At 34.8% G+C, this 27,168-nt stretch overlaps 1 protein-coding gene across 7 annotated transcripts in view; it reads right to left on the reverse strand.

The window, feature by feature from the left end:
- The window catches only part of TAFA2 (TAFA chemokine like family member 2), a 198,946-nt gene that overhangs the window by 7,438 nt on the left and 164,340 nt on the right, over window positions 1-27,168 (reverse strand). Inside the window, exons 3-6 of one of the 7 annotated variants that reach the window (XR_004752689.1) lie at window positions 17,712-17,864; window positions 16,526-16,650; window positions 3,799-3,917; window positions 2,371-2,611 (exon numbers count right to left, since the gene is read on the reverse strand). Coding sequence is in view for 3 of the 7 variants with exons in the window: in XM_035332550.1 (XP_035188441.1) it covers window positions 4,580-4,609; window positions 16,526-16,650; window positions 17,712-17,864 (308 nt within the window). In the remaining 4 variants the exon portion in view is untranslated. Of the gene's footprint in view, window positions 1-2,370; window positions 2,612-3,798; window positions 3,918-4,426; window positions 4,629-6,089; window positions 7,863-16,525; window positions 16,651-17,711; window positions 17,865-27,168 lie in introns of those variants that run through there. The other 6 variants (XR_004752687.1, XR_004752688.1, XR_004752699.1 and 3 more) reach the window with 6 other exon arrangements.

Raw genomic sequence — 27,168 nt, forward strand, 5'->3', positions numbered from 1 at the left:
AAAAAAAAAAAAAAAAAAAAAAAAAAAAAAAAAAAAAACATGGAAAACAAAAATGGTAAAATGGTGGGGGTATTTCTTAAAATTGAAAAGGTTCTCACAAATATATTTAATGGAGAACATGAGACAAGCTAAATACAATGAATGTCACAAGAATCCCTTAAATGATTTTTTAAAGAAACCAACACATTATGAGAATGCCTAGCTATAGATTGTCCTCCAAGACACGTCTTGGAGTTTAGACAGAGATCATGTACCAAGAAAGCCCTTATTTTTATGCAGTTCATTTTTATGTATCTTGTGTCCTTATTTTTATATTCTTTCTCATATTGAACATAAAGAAGCACCCAAAAAAAAAATCAGTAACACAGTCAGAAAAAAATAATAATAATAATTTTTTAGCAAATATTTCCTAAAACAGAATAGACTTGAAGAGAGTTATATCAGTCATTTTTTCCATGACAGAAACAACGTGTTTTGGTAGTGAAAGCTTAATATCAATATTAAAATGCCCAGAAGTGCCCATATAATCTGACATATGGATTTCAATATCTGACAATGGATTTCTGTCCTCGTATGCTCTCTGAAAATGAAAGTCCAGGATGGAAATGAATATTTTGAACAGATGGAAGCCTACTAGTTTCTGTGACTTCAAAATCCATACAGTGTGTTTGTCACACACTGTTATTCATATGTGGCTTATGAAGGCAAGTGACAATTTGCATTGCAACTTGTGCATGTGTATTTCCTGAAACAGATCAACATTCTTAACTTGGAAGGTGCTACCTTGTATCTGTGATACTTAAAAGTACTTAGCAAATGTAAACAAAGAACAGGCTCACAATTTCCTCACAGCATGAAAATCCTTTAATTTATTTTCTAATTAATGCAACAGGGCAAAAATATGCACTTAACAGTAGATAGGTGTGGATTTGGGTGTCTATGATCATTTCTGGAGGCACAAAGAACCATTTCAAAAGTCTGACAATAGTTAAAGTGGTTCAGCCGTATTTCAGGGATATGTTTGATAAAGTATCTGGAGCAGAGAACTGAGCATTGTTTCTATATTGTTTTTTTTTCTATATCACAGACCATTATTTTGCTAGGGTTAATGACAAGAGGCAAAATTTAAGTGTTTTCTGAGCAGTTTTGAAAACATATGTAATGACAACTGTATGAATGCATTTACCTTCAGTGAGGGTTAAGTATTGATAGACATTTTTTCAAGTCTTTTCAATGTCAAATGTTTTATTCCTTCCCTATAATATTTCAGCCATACCTATCTTTTGATATCGAGACTCAAAAGCATTAATTGTTTCTCTCAAGTTTATTTTAGGCACTGCAGTATGAAAAATGTGTCTAAACATGAAACCCTGTAACAGAGCACTTTAGAATTCTAGATCTTCAGGTATGTCCTTTGGAAAACATCTCTAGCTCATTTTATTAATTAAACAGGGCATTTCCCAGTAGAGTTAAATGGCCCCAAAGTTTTTAATGGTTTTGATAAGTACCAGACTCTAAAGTTCTAAAATTCTTCCTTGCTTTTTTTACACTGTGACTAATCAGAATTGCATTTGTGATAATTCTCATGCATAGGACTGTTCATTAGAAAGAAACAAAATATTGAAAACTCACTGCACACCATGCCATTTGAAGTATAATTCTGTATTTCATGATACAGATATTTCATTTCCACTACTCTTAATGATTTCAGCAGGAAATTTTGGGGGTTAAAAATGCAGACCTAGACAATCATTGTTAAAAATTATAAGGAAAACAAAAAAGGCTTTCATATGTAAATTGAGCTTTCCAGCTGCTCCATGTATACTAAGCATGTGCCAAGCGATCTCACAGCTAGGTCTGGAAAAATAGGTAGAAGTAAAGTGGTTTAGAACATGGCATATACTTCTGAAAAGAACCAAGTTCTTCATCTTAAGCATGGTTTTAAGATTAAACAGACAACATCTACTATATCATAGGGATATAGTAGAAATCCCCTTTCCCATCTTTTTCTAAATTGTAAGTAATCCAATATGAAATACTGAACTTTCAACTATGAAGCACCACCTAGCTGAATGTACCAAGTACTTCCCTTTTAAGCACTGTTCTCTTTTCATGCTTTCCTATGAGAATGGGAAACACACATTCATCAATTGGATCTACCTTTGAAAGGAGAGGGAGTGAAGAAAGAAGTTTAAAGGCTCCCAAAAGCATCTGACTGATGCACTGGAGCTGCTTAACAGCACAACCACCCTCCTAGAGTTCTGCCCAAATAAGCAATGATTGGGCATCTGTAGCAAACTCAGTAACTACAATGAAGAGTAAGGTACAACAATTCCTGTTAATACTGTGTAAACCTGTATTTGTACACACCTGCTGCTCTGTGAGTAATAAACCAGGGCTGGATCACATTTTCTGGAGTGGTTTGACTCTTTATTCCTCAACGAACGTTCTGGCCCTTCCTTAGAATCCGACCAAGACTAGTGCAACTAGTGCTCCAACGTGGAGCCAGAATATTTTGTGTGTGTGGAAAAATCAAAAATTGTCATCAGGCACAGCAGAAACCTCCTTTCTCTACTTCTCCATTCGGACTTGAAGAGTTTTACACGTTTGCCTAAGAAACAAACACATGTCAAGTACTACACTATTATGGAATTATAGAACACAAAACTGGGATAGATGGAATTTTCATTAACTTATAAGTAAAAGTGCAGAAAGACAGGAAAAAAACATTTCAGAACCAGAGTAAATTCACTTAGCAAAGGAACATGGTCTCAAAAAATACCCCAAACAATAACAATAATCTCAAATGAAAAGGTTTAAACATACTCAAATTCAAACTCACTGATTTGTCACCAAAATCAAATAGAAGTGGATAGGTAGCATTGGTTCTCACTTATGCAAGCATATAAGCAATTCACAACTATTATAAAACAGTAATTAAAAAGGTATTTGCAAATAAGTCCATGAATAGACCTGTGACACAGAAAAGAGGCATGAGGTCAGAATGTGTTTTCTTCTAAATGAAAGATTTGAGTGTGTTCTTCCTATATATATATTAAATATATATATATATATAAAGTTTGAAAAATTTTATCATTCTGAGGAGAACTCTACTTATAGTCATTTCTATGGCTATTAAGCTACAGGAAATATCATAATAGAATAGATGATATTTCACATTTCAAAACACGCTATTCAATTCTGGCAGCTACTTCCCGATATAGATATTTGAGATAGTTTTTGGACCTGCTGATAAAGATTTATTCTGAAAAGGACCTAAATTTCTTTAAACAATGCTTACAACAGATAATTATTTTCTTCTTCATTTTTTTTTCTTTTTTCTTTTATGCCTTTAAACTTAAATGTCCTGCTGTAGATCATTAGAAATCTCTATTACAATCTTAAACTCATAACTTGGATAGAGTGTTCATTTAATAAAATCTGTACACATTTAAATACTATAAAACAAGTAAATATGGCTCTAGATTTATATTTCCTTGAACCTGATAGTTTACAAAACCAACTCAATTGATACAACTCACTGGGACAATTATTATAGTGTATAGCTGATGAAGATATATGAGTTATGTCAAGGATAAATCTAATTCATTAGTTTTTCAAATGTATTTCATTATTATTTTTTCCAAAAAATAGTGCCACAATCATGCAAATAACTAAACTTTCTCAACAATTCTATAACTCAGCAGAGAAATCAAGTTTATGTTAAAATTCTTATACCTTCACAAAAATTTTCATTTACAGGCAGCAGTTTTACATTGAAAGAAGACAAACATAAACCTTATTTTACTTTCTGTAACAGATAATAGCTGTTGTAATTCAGACAAGGATATATCCTCTTGTGGTTTTTGTGGTGATCAAAACTCCACAGTGGGACTGCAGCATGGCGGCATAAAAGACTGCAAGACAATTAATTAAATAAATGTAATTTTCTTTTCTTTTACACCATCTAGTCACCTCAAATGGAAGATAAAAATAAACTCATTCCTTTTCACAGATAGGTAAACAAGCATTATAAGGAGTCATACTACCCTACCAGCTGTGAGAAAAGTGAAGGGAAAAGCAAAGATGGGAACAGAGTCTTTTTGTCTTTCACTAAATCTTATCTCACTAACCTAAAGAAATGCCCACTTTATTGACTGGAAAGGGAAACCTCACAGACTAATATTCTAATATTTAAAATAATAATAATAAAAAAATAAAAATAAAAAAGAAAGGAAAAAAAAAAAGTCAGGTTTTAAATTGCCTAATAGGTAAAATGTATTTCTAACTTGTAATGTATTTTTCCAGAAATTGGGTAAGATTCAATTTCAAATTATCCCCAGTAATGTGTTATCCCTATGTGTGTTATTTATCCAGGGATTTTGAATGGATGAGATCAAAATAGAAACATAAATTATTTCCTTACCTGTAATTTTATCTTCTCTATGAGGGTACCTGCTGCTCTGCTAGTGCAGTACTGATGTGTTTTCTGCCTTTGTCCCAAGCGTCAGAGATTCCTTTGGTGATTTTTCCCCACTTGATTACCAGCTTCCACTGCTGGCATTTTGAGGTAGTGCACTCACATTTGGCTCCACGAATACTGCCACAGCTGAGGGAATATAAGACAACTAAAAAAAAACAAGTTAGAAAACAGCAGAGCAATATCCAGGCAGGAAAAATAAAAATAAAAATGTTTAAAAACTATGAATCAGGCATCAACTTGAAACACTTCGATCATATTCCTCTCTTTTTCTATCCATTTAGAATCTCCAAATGAAGAGACTTTCCCATGTTCAGAGAAATTTCAGGTAAAGTAGTGGGTGCTGACAGAGTAGTGGGTACCCATCTAGAGAATATAAAATTATTTTAAGGGAATCTAATTTTACCTTTCTCCAGTCTGAGTACCCATCACACTATCATTCTAATCAGTTAAGAAACAGAAGAAAGGTGGCAGATTTGAAGGATAACAGAAAAATCCCTGTCATCCTTAATAGAAAAGTGAAAATTGAAAGGAAAAGTGAAGATTGAAAGGCTTTTCACCCAAGAGCTGTGATAGATGAACAATTAGTATGATCTTTCACTGCCTAGGGAAAAATATGTAAAGTCTGGTTCACTAGGAAGTAGTCAGAGGTATGCTTGCTCACTCCCAACTAATTATCATTGTCATCTTTGTCATTAGAGAAAAAGAATGCAAAAGAGAAACCACTATTGTTGATTTAAATAAAGTAAATAAATGCATAAAGCACAAAACAGAGAGAATGTACCATCCATGCTTGAAGTAGTGTAGACAACAAATTTCACTGTCATTCTTTTGCACTTCTTAGATGTATAAGTCACAAGTTTCTGTGACATTCTTGGATGCAGATAGCATATCACGTTGATATTAATTTCAGAAAATGATGGCTTTGATGGTCTTCCCTGGCATTTTTCCCAAACTCAAAATAAACTGGTGCTAGTTACTGTCATCACTCATGAACTGAGCAGAAATATTTTCTTACTTGAGTATTACGGAAATTTCCAAGTGAAAGTTACAACTTTCTATAACTCCTGTGTACTGGGGATCACCTTAATACTATTTTTTAGGACTTCATAGTACACAGAAAAGATATATTCTGTCTAAGGAAAAGACAAACTCTATAAATTTAACTAAGAACCTGCTTTGGTATTCCATTTAATTTGTGTTTCTTAAAGAACTTAAAGAGTTCTCATACCCATGTCTTCTCATTATCCCCTGACTCGTACACAACCCAAGACAAGATAAGTATGAATGAATCAGAGTAGCTAATCACAATTAGCTACCAGCATTCTAAAATCTCAAGTAAAGAAGGAAAGATCGAAAGGTTCAAAAATTTCTGGAATGTAAGTAGAAATGTTGTGATTTAAGGTCAAGAGATATAAAAAGGACTCTGGAATAGCAATCTCTTGAATGACGGTCCAGAATAAATTGGCTTTGCAAGTCATCAGCTTCAAAGATGACAAGTTGCATTCAAGAAAAAAAGTTTCTTGTTCCTTTTTTGTACATAATGTTGAACAATAATTATTGGCAACTGGAATTAGAAAGATGCCTTGAAGATAATAAATATGCTTTGCTTTTCTTTTCCAATATTGTTCTAAAAACAAGGCAGGAGAGAGGGATCTCAAAATTCTAGAACAACAACTGTGATTTTTCACTGCATTTGCCAAAGTTGGTAAAAGAACAAGCAGAGGTAAATCCTTTAGTCTCCTAATAGGGATGTGTTGCTGAGCCACAAAGCTTGAATTCAAGGTGCAGGAAAAAGCTGTTCTTCTTTCTGGCATTAGTAAAATATTTCCTGGTATTCTTAAACCTGAAGAGGCACAGTTTTGGACCTATTAAAATCTGAGGCTCCATTCAAATTATTGAATCTTCTATTTGTACTGAGTGTATAGATACAGGTTGTTTAGACACAATTCATTGTTCACTTGATATCATATCCATCTTCATAAACTGGGAGACATATTCACTTCTGGTTTTAGAGGTCTTGCCAAAATAATGCAGGTCATATGGTCACATGATACAAAGAAGTCATGGTGAACTGGATATTTCATAGCTTTACCCCAAATCTCCACTTTAGAACTCTATGACATTTCTCACTGCAGATATGGAAGGTGTTCAATGATAGTCATTAGGACTAGTCATTAGGACTGTAGTTTCTGAGACTAAATCATTTGTACATGCTAATAATGTATAAGAAAGCAGCATAAGAAGGCTCATCATCTACTTTTAGAACATATAAAGTCCTTTGGAGTCTTTTCTCTATGTACAGCTGTAGTGTCTTTCCTGAGATGAACATGATCTTCATTAAGGTGAAAGAAGGAGTAAATGATAAGCTATGAAAACATGAAAAATTTTAAAATTCTTATGGAAATAAATCTGATGTTGCTCCTCTTCTTTTTTTTTTTTTTTTTTTTTTTTTAATTTAGTCATAGAGGTCAGTCTTTCACTTATTCTTGCCTGAAATACATTTTTTTGCTTAAATTTGAATTCTTCCTTGATAGGACAAGACTGTCTTCATTACTGTAATAATAATAATCTGATTCCAACTGGATTGAGAGCTTTTCACTACTCCACAAGATGACTGTGTATAATGCTTTGTATGACACTTTCTCTAATTGATATTCATTACCATCTATTTCCTTCTGACTATTAGAAGGCAGAAAAACAGATCTGAAACAGGGTAGAACATATGAGGTTTTCTATAAATAGTCCAGATGAGTAAAGAAATACCTCAAGAAAATTATGAGATTTGGGAGAATTGAAAGTAATACCTTTTGGACAGTTGGAGGTCACTTTTCCACCCCTCACATCATTTCTATAGATGATCAGTGATGTATAGTTTGTGAAGCCTCTCCCATATAGAGACAAGACTTCTGCCTGCAGCTATTTTAGTATGTAATGCCAAGTTTCAGAATACTCTTATCCCTCTGAGCTGAAATGTAATGTTTCTGACTTGCAGAAATGATCCAAAGCCCTCACAGACCAAAAAGGAGGATGAGACGAGGAAGGGCACTAGTTTTAGAGCATCCCAGCATGACTCACATCTTCCTAGATGGTAACTTACGAGGTACTAGAAGATGACAAAGATTTCCCATGAAAGTTTAAAAGGACTGCTAGATATTCAAAGAATATCCTCTGCACAGCTCTGAAAGGGCAAGGAAACTGCAAATGAGAGTGGAAACCTCTTTGATTTTGGTGTCAGACCTTTTCTACTTTGTAGAGTAGTGGAGAAAAACAGTAATTTACATACAGCTTTCAGAACTCATTCTTACTTTCCATCACAGAGGCAAAAAATTATTCTTCAGACAGAAGGTTAGTTTGCTCAAATGTGCCAGCAAAGGAAAAACTGGGGAGGAAAAAATAAAAAAAATAAAAAATAAAAAATAAAAAAAAATCACAAGTAGAATCTTTTGGGACAAAGGCAGAAAACCTCTCAGCTGGACTGATGGATTGGAGGATTCCCACGTGGAAGAAAGTAATGCTTGCAAAAATCAGCAATTATTTAATTAATGACATGCAATTGAATCCGTTTGTGTTTTTTCTTTAGCAGTGGCAAAATATTTTCATTTGATTTCACATTAATTCCATTAATTTTCAGGTTCTGGAGAAGTTAAATTACTTCTTTACAATGGATGCTAGCTGCAGTCTTACCTTAGGGAAAACTATCCCCTCATAAAAATGTATATACCACAACATATAGTACTAACACTCTAACACTATGAGTGTGATGAAAGGTTTGCAAAAGATTTCATTTTTCATGATTTGTACCTGCTCAAAAAAAAAAAAAAAAAAAAAAAAAACCCCCATGTTCCCCCAAAAAAAAAACCCAGGAAAACAAAAAAAATTTGCAGAGGGGAAAAAAAAAAAAAAAAATACAAAAAAAAAAAAAAAAAAAAAAAAAGCAAATTTGCAAACCTAGGCAATTAAATTCTGCTACTTCAAAAAAATAGAAATACCATTCTGTTTTTCAAAATTATTCTCTTTCAAGTAATGCACTAACAAGATCCTTCTCCTCAAAAGAGCTGTACCTATAAATGTTGCCCTTAACCCAGTCTCTAACTTTCAGTCCTTAAATACCAATATCTTTAGGACTCAAACCAAACAAAATTTGAGATAGAAAATTTCCTGGGTTGAATGTTTGCATATCTTGATGTGTTCAACAAGCTTCACTGCCTTTTGCAATCTATGATTTTGTATATAAAATTTCACACTTAAATAAATAAATAAATAAATAAAATTTAAAAAAAAAAAAACTTAAAATTTTCAGCATTCCAATTTTTATGAGCCTATTTCATAACTTTCTGGAATGCATTGGAATTGGTATTTGTTGGTTTTCTTTTTTTTTTTGTCATATTTCAGTGGATTTGGGACAGATCCTTTTTCCACCTGGTAATCGAGTCAAGAAGTCCATTCATATTTACATTGCAGAAGTGGTAATTATGAAATGAAAGATAATTAAGGCAAAACTGGAAACTAGGTCCAGCATGTGACATCAAACAGCACTGGATTGCTAACTTCTGCATTTCATTAAGTTTTGTAATTACTTTTGTTAATGATTTAGATTCCATGTATTTAGGGTCACTTGCTTTTGAGAAAATTCAGTACTGAACTATTACTTCCGCCTCAAAGCATTTGCATAGCATGTTGTACTACCTCTGCTATCCAGTCTTGTGGCAAATTCTCTATGCATGTTCTTTCACTAAAAGTGGCCTCTTTCACTACCTTAATCCCCTTTTAATCATTCCTCTAACCCTTTTCATTATAACTTGTTTTATATTTTTTAGTTTTGCTTTTTTTGTGGTTTGGTTTTTAGTATATATTTTCAGGGGGGAGGGGGGGAGGGCAAGGAATATGGCTTGTCTGGATTTCTGTGGGCCAAAACTCATGTTAAATGCATTGAAACAGAAACCTATTCAGACTTGAACAGACTTGAACCAGAACCAGACCTGAAACAAACTTGAAACAGGAACCCCTTCATGGGGTAAAACTAGGCCTGCCAACTTCACGTTAAAGTAAATTTGGCATACAGTAGCTATTTCTAAGGGATTCAGTGAATTGCATAGCCCTGAAAACTGGTAATTCATTCAAACTTTCTTAAAGCTATGATTGGGAAACTACAACATGTGTTGTCCAGGGATGCTATTTCCATCAGAATGTCCAAGTGTCCAAAAAATCAGTGTTTCAACATCCTACAAAAAATACAGTTCTTCAGTAAGAAAGAATCATGATGGTAGATCAAAACAATCATCACTGACAAATACAAAAAGCTAGCTTGACCTCAGAAAATGTTATCCAGTTTATATTCCCAGTTCATTTGCTCCCTGAGACTTGTGTGCATTTTTAAAGAAATGTATACATAGCACTTATGACTATTTTAATGACAGATTAGATACAGCGAGTCTCTGAGTTAGCAATGAGAAACATGCTGAGAAAGCTGCAAATTTCTGCTAGTGACATATTAGCCAAAGGCATGGAAAGAGATACCATAGCAACAAAGAGGCTGTCACAAGTGCAATCACTCCTTTCAATGGCCAATATTTTGCTACAGTCTGTACACTTACGTTTATTGTAATTGCATGCTTTTTATGAACCACAAAGTATAGCTAGTCACTATTTGTGAGTTATTCCTATTGATCTTCACAAAAACTTAATGTAGAAGGTGAGGTGTCTATAGACAGAGACTGAAGTAAGGCAGGGGGACATAGAAGTTTTAAAGCAAGGTAGTCTCTAAACTTATTAATACAGTTCCTTAAACACATTAGAAGAAACACTTCCTGTAATTATTTACTACAGACACATAATTGATTTATCTTGTAAGTACTTCAGGTTTCACAGTGGTCAAAGCAAAAGGCAAAGTGTTCCATGTGATGGAGTTTAACAGTAGTTTTACACTGTAACAAATGTCACACAAGAAATGCACTGCCTTATTAGCACAGACTGACCACAACTACCGTACATGCAGCCTATCGGAAACATCCTAAAATACCCTATACACAATGCTTATAATTTCTGACTTTTTTAGTTACGTCATCACCAGTGCTGTTTTTGAAAAGCTTGGAGGAAGGAAGAGGAATAAGGATATGAGGGAAAAAGCTACCACAATAGCAATATTTCTATTCAACTTTGACAGAAGAAAAAAGTAACATTTTTTTGTTTGTTTTTGTTTTTTGTCTGCTGCCTCTTAAAGACACAATGCATCTTTTGCTGATAGGGAGGAGCAAAGATCAACAAACAACTGCATTACTAACATAGATATCAAGCTCAAAGAAAAAAAAAAATGTCCTTTTCTTCTTGTATCCCAGGACAAATTTTATCTCTCTATTATTGCATTGTCTTAGTCATGTGTTGGTTATGACAGCATTGGTAATTGAGTCACCATTAATGTTGCCTTCTGATACTGGGAACCTCAGGAATCAGCCTCAGGCCTTCAGCCCTCCTCCTTTAGCCCACTACAAAGCAATACTACATAAAAGTATCTGAAGGAAGCTCTTTCATTCTTTGTTCTGAAAGAGTTATGAACAACATATTTTATAAATTGAAACAAAAACACAATTACTGCCTTTTCTATCAGCAGCTGTAATCAATTTAGAAACAGTCAAGCATCTGCAAGTGAGAAAGAGAAGACGGGGTAAAAATGTAAGCTGAATTTATAGGTAGCAGGAGAACTGCATTTATTCAGAGTAGTGGAATACACATGCTGAACACCATTTGGCTTCACACGCAGCCAGTTTATATGTTTGGATGGTATACTTTCTCCTCTTCCAAGAATGTTATTCAGTTTTTAGTTTGCTTTAAACTCTGGATGCCATAATGCAAAATTAGATTAAATGGAATATTACAAATATCTGACTTCAGGCTCTCTCCAATATTGTTTGGAATGTAGATAAACACTCTCAGTATGGATTTCTCTACATCCTGGCAATACTTCTATTCTTTTCTCACCAGTCGTCTATCTCTGGTATTGATTTGGAAAGCAAATTTGGATTTGGAATGCAGATAAATGGACTCAATATGGATTTATTTTTGGCCTTGTAATATTTCTCTTTTATTTCTCTCTGTCCCTGGAATATTTATTTTATTTTTATTTTTTTTTACAGTACTCTATTTCTAATACTGGTTTGGCATATAGTTACATAGTAATATATTAGCTATTGATTTCTTTCTGTTCTGGACTATGCTTTTCCCCACACATTAAAAATAATACCTAGTTTTCTGAGTGACAATTGCAGTTCCTTCTGCCTCTCAAAAAAGTGTGGGTACTCAGCTATTCCAGTAGTTACACGTACACTTCCAAAAGATGGCCTTATGCAACCTGTGTGAAAATACTGCTAGTATTTGTGCATAGGAAAGCACTACTTTGTTCACTTTCACCTTCTAGAGATTTTCAGAGGTTAATTATCAACACCTCCAATGAAATACATCTGATCATTTTGGTATATTTATACTCTTATTGTTACACAAACTAGACTGTCCCAAAAGGATATGCACTGGTTAACAATTTCTGCTGGATAATAGATACTGGTGATGTTGCTCATCAGAGTATGATTCACTTTTTTAGCATATTGCTGTGTCTTCAGAACATGAAGAGTTTTGAAGCTTCTTTTACATTATATTGCATTTGATAGTGGTCAAAGCCCAAAAATTTCCAAACAGACAGAGAATTAAGGAGGTTTTTGATCAGCTTCCTACTGAAGACTACATCAAAGAAAGTGTCCTAGACAGCATCTTTCTTTTCAAAGATAACATCTAAATGTTAGACCCTAGGCTAATCACTATAATGTTCCTTCAGAGTTATAAGGAGACATAAGCATATCCAAAAGATAATTCATCTGACCTATCATAGGACAGAACACATTGACCTCTGGAAGCGGACAGTTCTCTCCAATACTAATAAGAAAGCCTACAATTTAAGGTAGACAGTCCTATCCTAAACAAAGCCAGATGAATTCCACTTTGAGTAATTTAGCCAGAACTTAGCATTAAATTGTGCCTTATTCCCCTTGCAGTTCTACCAAATCAAGTTAAAAGTTTAAGGACAAGGTAATATTTCACATGAAAAACATCAATACACATTTCCCTATATCTTCATAAAATACCAGCCTACCTTCTCTGAAACAGACTCTCAGACTGTCCCTGAACTGAAGTCCGGGGACGTTTCCCGACTCCCAGGCATGAATGGGAGAGAATTTTTTCACTTCCTCAGTCAAAGATCCTGGATTTGAATGTAAGACTTATGGTACACCATTTCATGTTTTCCTGCATCCCAGTTTCTGCAGAAAAGACACCTGGACTTGTAGGCTGTCCAGGAGCTATGACATGCTCCAATCTACTCCCAAGGTGAGTGACTAGAGAACCAGGACCCCAGGAAGCATTGCAGCTTGTACGTTTACACAGGGCACTTGTAGCTTCTGGTGCTCTTATTTGAGGTAAGCCTCAAAGCCTGTAAGATAGTGGACAACATACTGTTCTTAAAAATAAAAGTAAAGCCTAGCATTTGTATTTCCCTTTAAAAAGTCCCTACCAGAGACCTCAGATGTGGAAGAGGTACACCATATGCTGGAGAGAAACAAGAAACATTATTTTTTCTCTTCAGATATGTTATATGACTGCTTTCCAGTCTTTGTAAAGGGCTCCTTTGTTTAATAAAAGTTAATATTTCATAATTCTACTAATGCATTCATGAACATCCTTTTTTTTTTTTTTTTTGGTAAAATGCTTAGGAACATGCATTTTTCTATATGAAAAAAAATAATATTTTTTTTTAAATAGTGTTTTAGTTAAATTGTCACTCTATTTTATAACCTTCCCCACTTGCATGTTACCCAGGCCCAAAACTGTCAAGACTAAACTAGCATAAGTTTACTTAGTATTCAGTTTGCTCATGCATGCTTTCCCTACCTCAATGTCATTATTTTTCCATGGTTAACCCCTAACATCTGAATCTCCCATTAATACGCAGACAAATTAGGAAATAAACTTTAATTTTTCCATACTATATGATTTTGCATTTCTAAGGTAAAGAATTGCCACCTGATTTTTCTTATGTGAATTCTGAGTACCATAAAGTTCATTTTATTTCCAATTTATTATTAATATATAACTTTATTACGTCCCCATATCTGAAAAAGATGCAAAACCTCAAGTAAACTGCATTTTTAAAAATCAATTATTTTTCTCCCATCATTCATTTGGCCTTCTTGCTTAGTGACTGATAAATATCAAGAAGTTAGTGTCATCAATCTTTACAGTGCTGTGACTAAATATGCTAACAGATGTGGACAAGATAAATACCTTCTTTTCTATTACTGCTTTTATCTCTAATGCTTAATTATTAACAGGTTGAGATGTGAAAATGTAAGTGCTACTTTTGAATCTGGTGTCCTGTAACTGAGAAGGTAATATTTCATCAGTTAATTGGGTTACCTTTTCTGCACATGAAGGAAGCAAACTTACATAAAATGTTTGGAGGTAAATATAGACCTACTTAGACATTTCAGGAAGGCTTTCACAAGGCTCCTCTGGAGTATACTTAACACACCCAGGCTGTTCAGTTCCCTTTATTTCTTTATGCTTTTACATTTTACATGATAATCATATATGGGTTGTTTCATTTGAAAATCAGAAGGTTATTATTCATGACTTCTTAATACCGACTCTCTGTACAGTTCTTTTATATTTTTCTCAAAAAAAAAAAAAAGGGTTTTGAAACCACCAAGCACTTTAGAATTTTTCCTTTTATTTATAGACTTGGGAGAGCAGAAAGAGGATCTACAAAAATAATTGTAGTCACTACATATTAGGGAAAAGTACTTGCTTTTGAAAACAAGTTACTGTCAACACAATCTTTGGCATTCCTAATAGCAATGCATATTTTCCTGAGCATCAGAATGACATCTCTTAAAATCTCACTCTCCTGAGATTTTTCACCCCAAAAGACAGAAACCTTCATTCCCTTACCACAATGACTGAGACCAACTGTCAGCCAGAAATATTAATTCAAATTTGGGAATGTCTCAAAACAGTATTGCAACAGCACAGGAAATGAAGGGAGAAGGGAGAAACACATAGTATTTGGACAAACTAGAAGGCAAAATAAATGCCTGGGGATTTAAGGGGCTTAGTATTTTCCTTTTACTGTTTATAGTTTGGCAAGCAGGTTACAGTGGCCATTGTATTGAATCAGTGTACCTGATGGAATTTTTTCTCATAGCATTGCTTCTGGAAAGCCCTAAAATGAGTCCTAAGGATTGCCACTGACCATCGAGGACAAGAAAAGACTAACTCCTGCAAAGAGCCAAACCTACAAGTCTGTAGCAGAACTATTAGCCCTTGAGGACAAGAGTCAGGTTTCTTTGTATTCCTAAGGGTAAGTGGAACTTCATAGCTTTGACCAATACAGAAAAGAAAAAATATATATATTTTGACAAAATGGGAGGAAGAAATGTCCTCAAGGAGATTCTTATTGATGTCTCCACCTTTTGTGACTTTTTTTTCCCTACAGGAGGGTAATACAGACCCACACTTTTATTTACTGCTTGTTAAACAGTCGTATTAAATATGAAGTGTGATGCATTCTTTAACATTAATAGTGCCATATATAATGTAGTAGTAACTGCAACAAATTTCAAAACACACACACATGCACGCCACACACACATACACACACACATTTTTTCATATTTCTGTTGTCATTATCAATGGTTATAAAGTTTTTTTCAGCTGTATTACACGTGCACACATTTAACAAGCATAAATTCAGGTTTGTACTAGATTGTACTAGATGTACTAGATGTACTAGATTATATGTGGGCAGAATTCAAGTCAGGTTAGCTTCAGAAGAAATACGTTTGAAAGAGGATACAGGAGTGGAATTGTATACCAAACATCTAGGAAGTATCCTTCCTTTGAAGAATGTCAAAATGACAAAAGACTTATGCATACAGAAACAGAGACATGCAGATCTCTCTGTTGAACAAAAGGAATATAATTCAGCCAGTACACACTACATCACTACAACAGAGGTGTACCAGAAATTTAGTGCCCACATAAGACAGCTTTCATTCAAATGACATAGACACTCAAGAACACCTACATGAAGAATGTAGGTGAATGTACACCACACTAGCAAGTTATAGCCTGACTCTACAATTACTAAATAACTATAAGCAAAACAATCATCCAGTACAGGTGGAGGAGTGGATGGGTGAACATGTTTATGCTTACACACATGCATATGTATCTTCAGAGTGCATCTTTAATGTTTTATGTGGATGGAGAACTATTGACCATGTAGAGATACAATTCTGGATTTTTAGGAAGTTTGAGGGCTTACTGCTTATCTGAAGAATCTGTTAATCTTGTGTTTCTGTTAGGCACTAAAAAGCTTAGGTGACAGCAGGTTTACTTTGTTTTATGTCTTTGTATTTGATGAATGTTAGATATTCTTCTGTTAATCTCATTTTGAACCAATGATACAAAAAGTGTCAAATGGAGAAAAAGAGTTTACTGAAACTTTGACAAAATTCTGTAGTAAATCAGTCATGCAAGACAGAAAGAACCAGATCGTATTATATTACACATATAATGCTTACCATATTCAGCGGTTTCAAAGTTGAAACATGGTAATTCCATGTTACTGATAAAATGTTCGTTTGCTATCCTGTAAATAAAGAGCTTAGCAAGATCTATAGATTTTGTGCAACTGGTTTCAGAGAGAAATACATATTAGACTATAATGCATGTGATCTTTACCAGAAGCTGAAAAAGAACTCAACTCTATCATCTCCACAGCTCACCTGAGAAGGTCTGGCATACTGCTTACCATGATCAAGCAATTGCTAAGTATGCTGAGACAAGTTTGCAGAACCAGGAAGTCCAATCCCAGTAAGTTTCTTCTCACACTTTTCTATTCTTCTCAACTGCTGTCTTCCATGTGAACCCAATTTCCTATGCACTTTTTTTTTTTTTTTTTTACCTGTTGGTAGCATGTAAATTTGGTACCATACCTACCCTAGTTGTTTTCACTTTATTCCCAGAGGAACAGCTCCATCCCTTACGATCTGGAAGAACCTTACATTCCTCCCCTTCAAGACATGGTTGCATGTGGCACCACCATTTCTGCTCCACTATTGAAGCTACAACAGAAGAAAATAACCATGTTCCCAAAATGGACATATTAATATGTCATTATATTGCAACATTTCTTTTAATTTCCAGGAAAATATTGGAAATATATTAAGTGACAGCTGTTCTGTGATTTGCAGCCAGCTCAGAATCTCCATAAGAAATGAAGCCTCAATTTGCACAAGGTGTTACATGCTTCAAAGTTAATTTCTGTACTGTGGTGGTGCTTTTTGCTGTTGTTGTTTTCTAATTTACTGCAGTTCAGAAAGTAATTTCATAGCATTCCTTTCCAACTCTCATTTTTCTTGCTCAGACAGGTTTCAAAGTTTTAAGCCAGCTCTCTTCTTTTGAGTTAGTTTATTTTGCCTGATCTACTCTATAGTCTAGCACAGGCTGATTAAATTTATTCCCCAAAGATGACATATTTACTGCTTCTCTGACAACCAACAACATATCAACAGTAAAGAGATCATGTAAAGGGTGAATCCATCCTGCTCCTCTTTCAGAGAAATAGATGTGAAAAATGAACTTGTATTTTCCCAATTAAAACATAAAATACAATGCCAGATTTGTTAAGTAAAACATTAATACTGTACTGTGAACAGAAATATATATATATATATAGGTCTACAAAGACTTAAAAAAAAAAAAGGCAGAACAAAAGCAGAATTCTGTTCTGTTTGTTTACTGATTTATGATAAAGAAAAATATATAAATAAAATGTAAGTCTGCAGCATATGAAAATCATATACTCATGTAGATTTTGTTTAAACAATTAAGTGAATTTCATACAGCTCTGAGGGCACTCTGTTAGTTATATCAAATTTAGCTTCTCAGGAGGTCTTCTTCACTGGCATCTAATAATTTCACTTAGCATTTCCACAGAGTAATAGCAAATAATTCATTTTTCCCATCTTCCTCCCATTCACCTTGGGCATGCCCTTCAAAATGCAGAAGCCTTCTTACTCTTATTTTAAATAGCTAACTATAATAAACTTTTTTGTTGGTGTCTCTAAGCTAACAAAACCCCCTAGAAACATGCAATCAAAGGAAGCAATAAAAATAGTCGCACCATCAACACAAGAAGGAGCTGCCCGGGTGGTACCTGCTACCTGCCCAGGGAAGCAGGAGCACTTCACTGTCTGTGATCTTTCTTCTATCTTGTTCTTATTGCAACATCTGTGGAGTGCCACCACTTCACAGGTCCCGGTTTTAACATGGTGAGCTGTGAAAATAAGATGAGCAACTTGATAACATTGCAAGGTAGGCTCATAATGTTTGTTTTTCTGTTTTGTTGTGGTTGTTTGGTTGTTGTTTTTTTTAATCATATTTTTTTTAATCATTAAACTTGGCTCTGTAAGGCAACCTGCTAAGCATGAAACTAGAATAACAATGACACTAACACTAGAATGTGAAGATGATTTCTTTTCCAAATGTATTTTAACTATCTCAGGCAGAAAATGCTGGCTAAAGAACAAACAATTGGAGAAGGTTGCATACAGTCCTGTAAAGTGGGAAGAAGAGACATTATAAAATTAACCTAAACACTATATTAATTTCTGAACTCCTATAAACACTTGTATATTTTCCATAGCCGCATCCCAATAAATAAATAAATAAACAAGAAAACAAACTAGGGAATCACATTTTAAGTCTGCCTGGCACTGCAAAGGTAATCTGGAAACATAGGGAATCAAAGCTTTTCAAAGCCCTAGGGGCAACAGGACAATCTTCATTATCCAGTATCATGTGATGCTCTAGAGTCATGTTATTGGAGTCCTGTGAGAGAACCAGTTTGTTAAGACTGGTAAGAAAACTTACCAGTTTTCTGGTAAGGTTCAGCAGTCAGTTATGAAACGATCCAGAATTAAGAAAAATAATTTTAACAGAACTTGCAGTGGTCACTGGTAAAGAAAATAAAAAGCAGACGGTATTTCTTGGGATAGTTCATTTCCATCAGAAGGAATGGAGAAAGAAGCTGAAATTTTAACTGGTATTGACCTAAAACATTGTACAGGAAGGAATATGAATTATGCAAAACAATAAGTATTTTAGCAGTCCCTCTATTTCATCTGCTGGTTAACTTTTTGGATGCTTTATGCAAAGCCTGCGTACTGAATGGTACAGCTACCTTTTACACCCTAATGGCAAAATAGAGAGTTTTCACAAGGTAAAGGCCCTACCAAACAGCTTTCAGGAGCCCAACATCTATGACTGGATCTGCTCAGCTGTTATTGCACAGTATCAGCTCTCAAAAGGGCTGAGGAAGGAAAGTATACTTGATGTAGGATATGGCCCCTGAGAATGTGCCTAGAGACAAAAGCCACAGGCAACAATTAGACTCTGGGTCTTCATTAACAAAACATAAACTACTAAACATTTCATTCAGGCAATTATGCATTTTTCAGTAGAACAAAGTCCACAGAACAGCCTGTGATCTTTGTAGTCACTCACTGCACTGTGCTACATCAGGTTAGATTACACTCTCATATCATGCTGTACTACAGACAAAACTATATAACACAGTAAAACACAATTAACCCATGATCCATCATATTGTGAGATATTGAAATATAACACATAAATCAGAAATCTAGGAGAAAAAAATATATATATAATTTTTAATTCAATTGCAAGGGAAGCACTTTGCATATTTTTATATGAAGATATGAACTCTGATATTTTGACACCTTTGATGCTAAGTGAATATTTTTATATTTTTATATACTTTATTTTCCAAACCATTCCACAGGTAGCTCTGCCAATAAAAAAATCCAAGTAAGTAAATTCATTTTTTTTTAATACAATTACTATAAAGGTTGGTTTTGTTTTTGTGAATATAAAAAAAATAATCTAGGATATCTTTCATATGTATAATATATGAGAGCAAATACATACTGCTTCTGTAAATTCACAGTCATTTTTATTTTGGAAGGCAACTACACATTTTCTACACATACATGTTAAAAAAATTCAATGATTTTTGTGTTATGAAAGGTACATAAAAAAAAAAAAAAGACACTGAATCTTAAAAGAAAATGTAGTGAATTTCTTTCCACTTAATTTTTGACTGTATTAGTTTTCAGTTCTTTCCTGTATTCTGATGTGTCTCAGTCATCCTGAAATTTTGTCCTTTCAGTGTCTCCTTACATAGCTTTACACAGCTCTACCATGTCTCCAGAAATGGAGACTTCAGAAATGGGAGCATATTAGGGAGCATAGTGATAAGATAAGGAATAATGTCTTTAAACTAAAAGAGGGTAAATTTAAATAAGATATTAGGAAAAAAAAATACTCTGAGGGTGGTGAGGCACTGGAACAGGTTGCCCAGAGAAGCTGTGGATGCCCCATCCCTGGAGGTGTTCAAAGCCAGGCTGGATGGGGCTTTGGGCAACCTGGTCTGGTGGGGGGTGTCCCTGCCCATAGCAGGTGGGATGGAGCTGGGTGGGCTTTAAGGTCACTTCCAACTCAAATCTTTCCATGATTATGTGAAATGGCATAATAAACCTGCTAAGTATATTGGTATTGTGTACACCAATAGCCATCTGGAATGGAAGCCAGTTAAAAGAGTTGTTTTTAAAAGCTTTGAGAGAAAAGTTCATTCTGAAACAAAACCTTTGAAAGAGACTCACTTTGTACTAAACAGGAAATCAGATATTTAAAGGCTCTTATTGGAAAAAGACTATCATTAGAAGAAATGGTCACTTATATTCATGTGCAATACAGAAAAGCACTTCAAAGGATGAAGAGATGTGAAAATGGGATAGAATAAAAAATAACCATATACTACTGATAGTGTCCTGTCATTAATAAAACTGCTTTGAAATTTTCTTGGTATAAAAACAAAACAACCTACTAAAGTATATACATATTTCAAACACTGAAAATCTAGGCTAGCCATCCTCTAGTTTCTGTTTACCATCTAGAGTATGCTATGAATATTCCTTGAGAGGAAATGCAGGGATTTCAGCTATCAAATGCAGGGATTTCATGCTATCAAATAATTAAGTTCCTGTGCAGTAAGTACAGTATCTGTCACATTCATATGAAAAGAAAGCTTCTATGCTGCAGATAAAGGATTTCCCACAATCTAATAAAAATTAACCTCATTAAGGCACTGAACCATTCTACAAAAAGGAGATAGTACTTTGGAAGATTCGCAGTTTGGTTTTGTTTCTTCTTCTCCAAGCAGACTTCAAAGTGTGCTGCTTGCTTTGCAGTAAATGTTTACGGAACTGTCATTTCTGGAATCCTTCAGAAATTCATTATTGAGAACCACTGCAAACCCTCAGTCCTGCATCCTCTGCTAATGTAAGTAATCCTGCCTGAAATCAATGTGAAGAAGGACTGAAGAAAGAGAATGAGAGATATCTATGTGTACAGACTGTGAAGTTTTCCCAATGATTATGTATAATATAATATATGTATACATTATGTTACAGAAGATGTAACACGGTAATATGAGCATGCACCTTGGAAAACAGATATAATCATATCTTACCCATTAATAGTATATCCTGTAATTAGCCTGCCACTTTTACAGCATTTTCTCATGTAGTGAAATTGTGAATAGCTATCTCATTAATCAGTGTGTTATTGCTACAAAAACTTCAGTGCTCACAATTATGATCCTAGAAAATATAAAGCTAAGTAATTATTATTCCTCATTGTACGCAACAGCACACAACATTGAAAGTCCTTAAAGAGCATGTTTAAACATACACAGTAAATAACTTTAAATATATATAATTTCTGCCTATTCTTGTTCTTTCACAACAGCTTTGCATTTTTTTCCTTCAGATGAGTGAAATTTTTAGTCATATTTGCACTGCACATATCACACTAAATTATAGCTCTGACTCCTTTACTTCTGTGAGAAGTTTGTTCCAGACCAGAAGACAAGTTATTGTTCCAGATTATTATTTCGTAACTCGCAAAAAAAAAAAAAAAAAAAAAAAAAAAAAAAAAAGATATATTTATCCTAACTGTAGCATCATAGATAAATCTAGCATTAAATCAAATAATGTTTTCTGAATTCCACTCATCACTATGATCACTATTTCTCAGCCTTGTCACTTGATCATTCATGACCAAATCTGACAATTCTCTGCTAGGCTGTTTGAATCTTTTCTTTGCTGAAAGTTGCATAGGTAATGTATATACATATACATGGACCATTAAAAAAATGGAACATGTTGCCATGGCCTAGATGAAATAAAACCACAGACCGTATCTATATTCAGGCTCTCCATCATTGTAATAGCCACTGTACAAATAAATTAAATAATAATAATAATAATAATAATAATGTCTCATTTATATGTTCTCTGCAAAGACAGGCACAATTGGGTAATACAGCTAAGCCAACCTAATGACTAACAGTACTGAAAAATAAAAAATACATTACCTCTTTTCCTATGCTGATCCCTTGCTTGCCTGAACAGTGCCATTTAACAATGATAAATGTAAGCCAAGGATTTAGATGGACAGAAAAATGACCTCTCTTTTGTAGGGTTAGGTCTATACCACTTTATCTCCTACACCTGAGTACAGAGACTAGTGAGAAACAGTTTCAGCCAAAGAGAAGCAGCAGGAGCAGGCAGCCACCGACACGTGATCACCTCCTCCTGTAGAAACCAGTTCTATATCGGCTTACAAGCTCTGCACCCTTATGTGAGATAAATGTATCTTCTTTTATTACATCCCAGGTAATTCCTATGAGGTCAGTGAGCCTATGTAAAATGTACAAAGCTTTATTTGCATGCATCTGTGCATTTTCTAAAGCTCTTCACAAAAACAAAGTTTGAGTTTAAACAAGAAGCAACAGATCACCAATGAGGAGAGAAACAGAAATTACTTTAACTATGAGTTTTGGTCCAAACTATATCTAATAATCAAACTTTGGCCTTTTTGAGGATTATTGGCCTATCTTGAGGATAATCAGGAATATATCCCATATGAAATACTATAGTGAGTCAGTCTTTCAAACTATGCACATAAGTAGTCTTTGTTTATGCAAACCATATTCACATGAGTAATCACATTAAGCACTATAACATAACTATTGTTTTTTGTTGTTGTTGATTCTGTTTGTTTGTTTGTTTTTAATAACCATCTACAAGGGAAAACAAAATATTTCAGCAGATTACCGATGTGCTTCCTCCTTTGCCACCAAGTGATCTGTCATTGTAAATATATTTAAAACATTTTTTAAACTGAGAGGTGGTGGAGTGTACTGATATATATATTAAAAAAAAATAAAATAAAATAAAAAGTAGTTATGATGTACTATTTTCCAGGGTAGGCTCTAAATCAATGTCCGACTCTAGGGTGACCAGGAAAAATGTAGGTTTTCTTGTTCACATAGTCTATTTGCTTTCTTTATTCTGATTGACATAGAAAACAAATGTAGGTTATATTTCTGCTACACTTCAGCAATTTCAATATATCACATCAGTCTCAGTGTGTCATTGTAGATAGGAAGGATTACAAATAAACTTGCAAAATCTCTCTCAAAAACAAGCACACAGGCACAGTATTGTTGCATATTTTTTGGAAGTTTAAGAAATGTAAATAGCTGCCACATCTAAGCAATTAAAATACTGTGCAACCACAGTTAAGCCAAGATTTACAATGAAAGTTTCTCTATTAAAAGATAGATGAAGATCTTTGATATGAAAAAAACTGTCCAGTTCCTTCATTTCATTAATTTCATTATCCTTCTGTTATACCTAAAAACAGGTAAAGAAGAAACTTAATTTGGTTTAATCATACTCTCTTAGTACTAGGGGTGATATTGTTGCAGTTGTGGTGATTTAAGAACATAAGCAACACAAAGAATTTTGTCAGAGGTAAGATCTTTTCTTTGATCAGCCATTATTTATAGTATACTTGGGGAAAAAAAAAAAAAAAAAAAAAAAAAAAAAAACTTTCAGGCACCCAAGCTTCAATTTCATTATGTGTACATAAAATATTTGTTCCATAGGCCAGATGGAGAGCTGGCAGCACAGAAGGCAAAAAAGCAGAGGTGTCTCCCATACCAGTCTTCATCTCATTACCTCTGGCATGAAGCAAGCAACAGATTCCCAAAGAAGCACTTGAAGAGCATTGTCAGGAACTTTCCTAAGGATGACCTTTGGACATCAGATTCAAAGCCCTTTGAACTCAATGATTCTGGCTTGATCAGTGGTTTTGAGTCAGAATTTCAGAGACAGAGTTAAAAATTTTTATTGTCAATGAAAGTGACATTTAGGTTTGCAACTTAAGATACTTATTCCGTTGATTGCTTATTTAGCATCTATTATAGTGATTGAGCAAATGATAATACATATCCTAAATATGTGACTGAAAAATATGAAAAATTAGGACTATTAAATCATGTTTTAAACCATCAATGAAGGTGTCATGTTTTTCATTGAAGAGTTCGTTTGCTGAAACTACAGTATTCAACCAATTTAACTATTTCTGAAATCTAGTCAAATTTGGGTACATATTGAATCTAAAAGTAAACATCCTCAGAAGGGGTAAAAAAATAAATAAATAAATAAATAAAATGTTTCTATATGATTTTTATAATTCGTAACTTTATTTTTTTAAATGCTAAGGCAAACTTAAGGTATTTTTACAGCTGCAATTTTTTTTTCAAAGCAAAGCCAAATGTTTTATTTTAGTTGAAAATAATAATAATAATTTAAAAAAAAAAAAACTACTTTTCCTTTTTTTTTCACAATGTTTGGCCAGTGAACTAAAAAATCAATTTCAGACACAGCAGTAATTCCTGTGTCCTCAGTGTTGACAATGAGGCATGAGGCATGCTGCAGTTGTAGTGCATCTCAGGAAATGCATTCATGCTGCTTTACTTTCCAGATGACACATGGGATGGCACTATAGCATCAGCAGGAAAAAATGATAATTTTATGTTATCTTATTCTACTTTATTATTACATTTCACATGACTAATTAAAATTATTTAGTTATCTATTCCCCTGATGCCATGGGTTTTTAAAATATTCAGGTAATTCAGAACTACTGTAAAGCTGAAAACAAACACCAAATTTTCCTTTGAAAAGACAACATCTGGAGAGAGAAGCTGCTCTTTAAGTCTCTTGATCATCCATTTTCCAAATAACTAGAACCGAAGATGCTTCACAGCCATGCTACAGAATATATAACTGGGAAAGGGCTGTGCGCAGATCTCAAAGGAATGGACTTTGGCTTCAATAAGCAATGAAACTGTCCCATGGTGAGATCGGGCCAGAGTTGAGAGGCTAGAAATAAAGGCATTCAGAAACACCAAAACTTGTTTAAAGCATGTGTTTGTGCACCAGGTGGCCAATGATGCCTTTAGCCAGCATGACCAAAAGCTAAACACAAAGGCCCCAGGGGACCAGAGGAGCTCAACAAGCCAGTGTCTACCAACAGGGCACCTTCACTCAGTGCTCCCAGAGTCATCCATGGGGAGTGATCAGCTCCTGGGCCTGGTGGGAAAGCCACTGAGATGGGTAAACCCAATAAATTGCCTCCCCAGAAATCTTGCAGACTAAAGGGTGTTACTGCCTTCAGGAGTACTGGACCTGTTATTGGATGAAGGGGGAACAGAATCTGAGGATCATAAAATTTTCCATCAGATATTTTGTGGAAACACGTGAGGCTCACTATGGGATGTTTAGCAGAAGGACCAAAGGCCGGGAAAGGGAGGGGGGTCAGGGTGGACTGGAGAGGAATGAGCATGAACGAATAAAGGGGTAAAGATAAAAAGGGCCAGTGAATTATAAACAGGGGCCAGTTAGTATATTTGTCTAGCTGAGCCCTGTGTTCAAACACTGCAAGTTCTGCTACATTCTTATTAAATCTTATTTCTATCCCCTTTTTTGTTTGTTTGCTTGTTTTTGGTTTTGGTTTTTGTTTTTTTGTGTGTTTGTGCATACTCTCTTCTCTGAGTGGATATGCATTGATACTAGGGAAATTCAAGCCAGATTAGTTGGTGGTAAAATAAGAGATCTGATTACAAGCAACTGGAGTGAGATCACAAACATTGTAAATCCAAGTGAAAGCAACTGGTGACATGAGGGCACCTCGGATCAGCTACCAGTCAGGCTGACTGTCTTAGACCATCTTATGAGTGACCCATTTTACGTATGTGTGTGCATATATATGCATGTATGCGTAGCTCTCTCTGCCAGCAGGTTTCAGTCCTGACAGCTGGGGATGAGGAAAAGGATTGGCCCATCCACTGAGTGATTACTGTGTGTATGGACATGGCTGCCAGGAAAGGTGGTTTGCTATGTCTGCACTGATCTGCGTGGCTGGCTGAGTGTGTATGGCATGCATATCTGTCTATGTTCAACTACTTTCTAAGTAGCATAGATGTTCAGCCTCACCATTGACAAAAACTGGGAATAAGGAGCTGCAGCAGCCTCATATCTACCCAGCTACTGGATTCAGCAACCTGTAACAGACATGAGCGTTAGAAATCTTTTGGAAAGAAAAATTAAGCAAGGAAGACATAGATGGCATTTGGCAAAATAACATTTAACCTTCAACCTTACCTTCTAAGAAACACACACTGACTGTCAAGATAATCCTCTCATACCTGCTAGATCAGCAGATCAATATCTGTAGAGAGGCACATGCCAAATCACTGCAGTGAGCCCAGCCAGAGTCATGCTGTTCGATCAGAGCAGCCCATTCCATGCCAGAGGCCATGCAACCTCTTTTATGCTTGATTTGGGTAATGCTATGATATGAATAACTCCTTCCTGTGCAAATATCTCCTAAGCCCCTACAAGCACACCTTATTGACAGGGCTTTGAGGTCTTATTTATCTGTTTGCACCTTTCCATGCCTTGCACTCCAGCTATAGCTATTAAAAGCCACTTGGCCACCTTGAGCTCTTGCAAAATCCAGAAAAACAGAATGCATGCTATGCACTACTTACATCACTGGAGAATAAGTTTAGCTTAAAACTACAGCGTTGCTTTTCATTTGTTTTGCTGTGATATTTCTTGGAACTTGGCACAGGTTCTTAGGTGAATTGTTAGAAAACTGAGCTGCCTGTTTGGACAAATTATTTTTGTACTGCCACCTATTGGCAACACATACACTAAAGATCCTGCTAACTACTGCCCTTCCCAGATTCCTTAATTTAATGTGGTGTTTTCTCTCCTGAGAGAACCACTTTAAAATTACAAGAGCAATTCTTGATAAATGTTTATCCTGCAAATGCTAGCCCAGCTCTTCTTAGAGGTCTGCCTCTACTGCAATTAAGCCACTTAGTCTACTTGGGTGAAAATGGCTAGCAGAGTTCATATGAAAACACTATGCTGACACTATCTCTGGTAGCTTTTAAAAACTGAGCTAATGAAAGGTTTGCCACAGTCACATTGCCAAGCATACTCTGCTGCATGGTGCCAAAGAAAAGTCTCATCCATCAGCTTGTCTGCCAGCCACTGGTTATAGCCACCATCTGTGTGGAGTTTTTCCCTTAAAAAAAAAAAAAAAAAAAAAAAAAAAAAAAAAAAAAAAAAAAA

The sequence above is a fragment of the Oxyura jamaicensis genome, chromosome 1, assembly GCF_011077185.1.
Source record: "Oxyura jamaicensis isolate SHBP4307 breed ruddy duck chromosome 1, BPBGC_Ojam_1.0, whole genome shotgun sequence".
Classification (NCBI taxonomy): Eukaryota; Metazoa; Chordata; class Aves; order Anseriformes; family Anatidae; genus Oxyura; species Oxyura jamaicensis.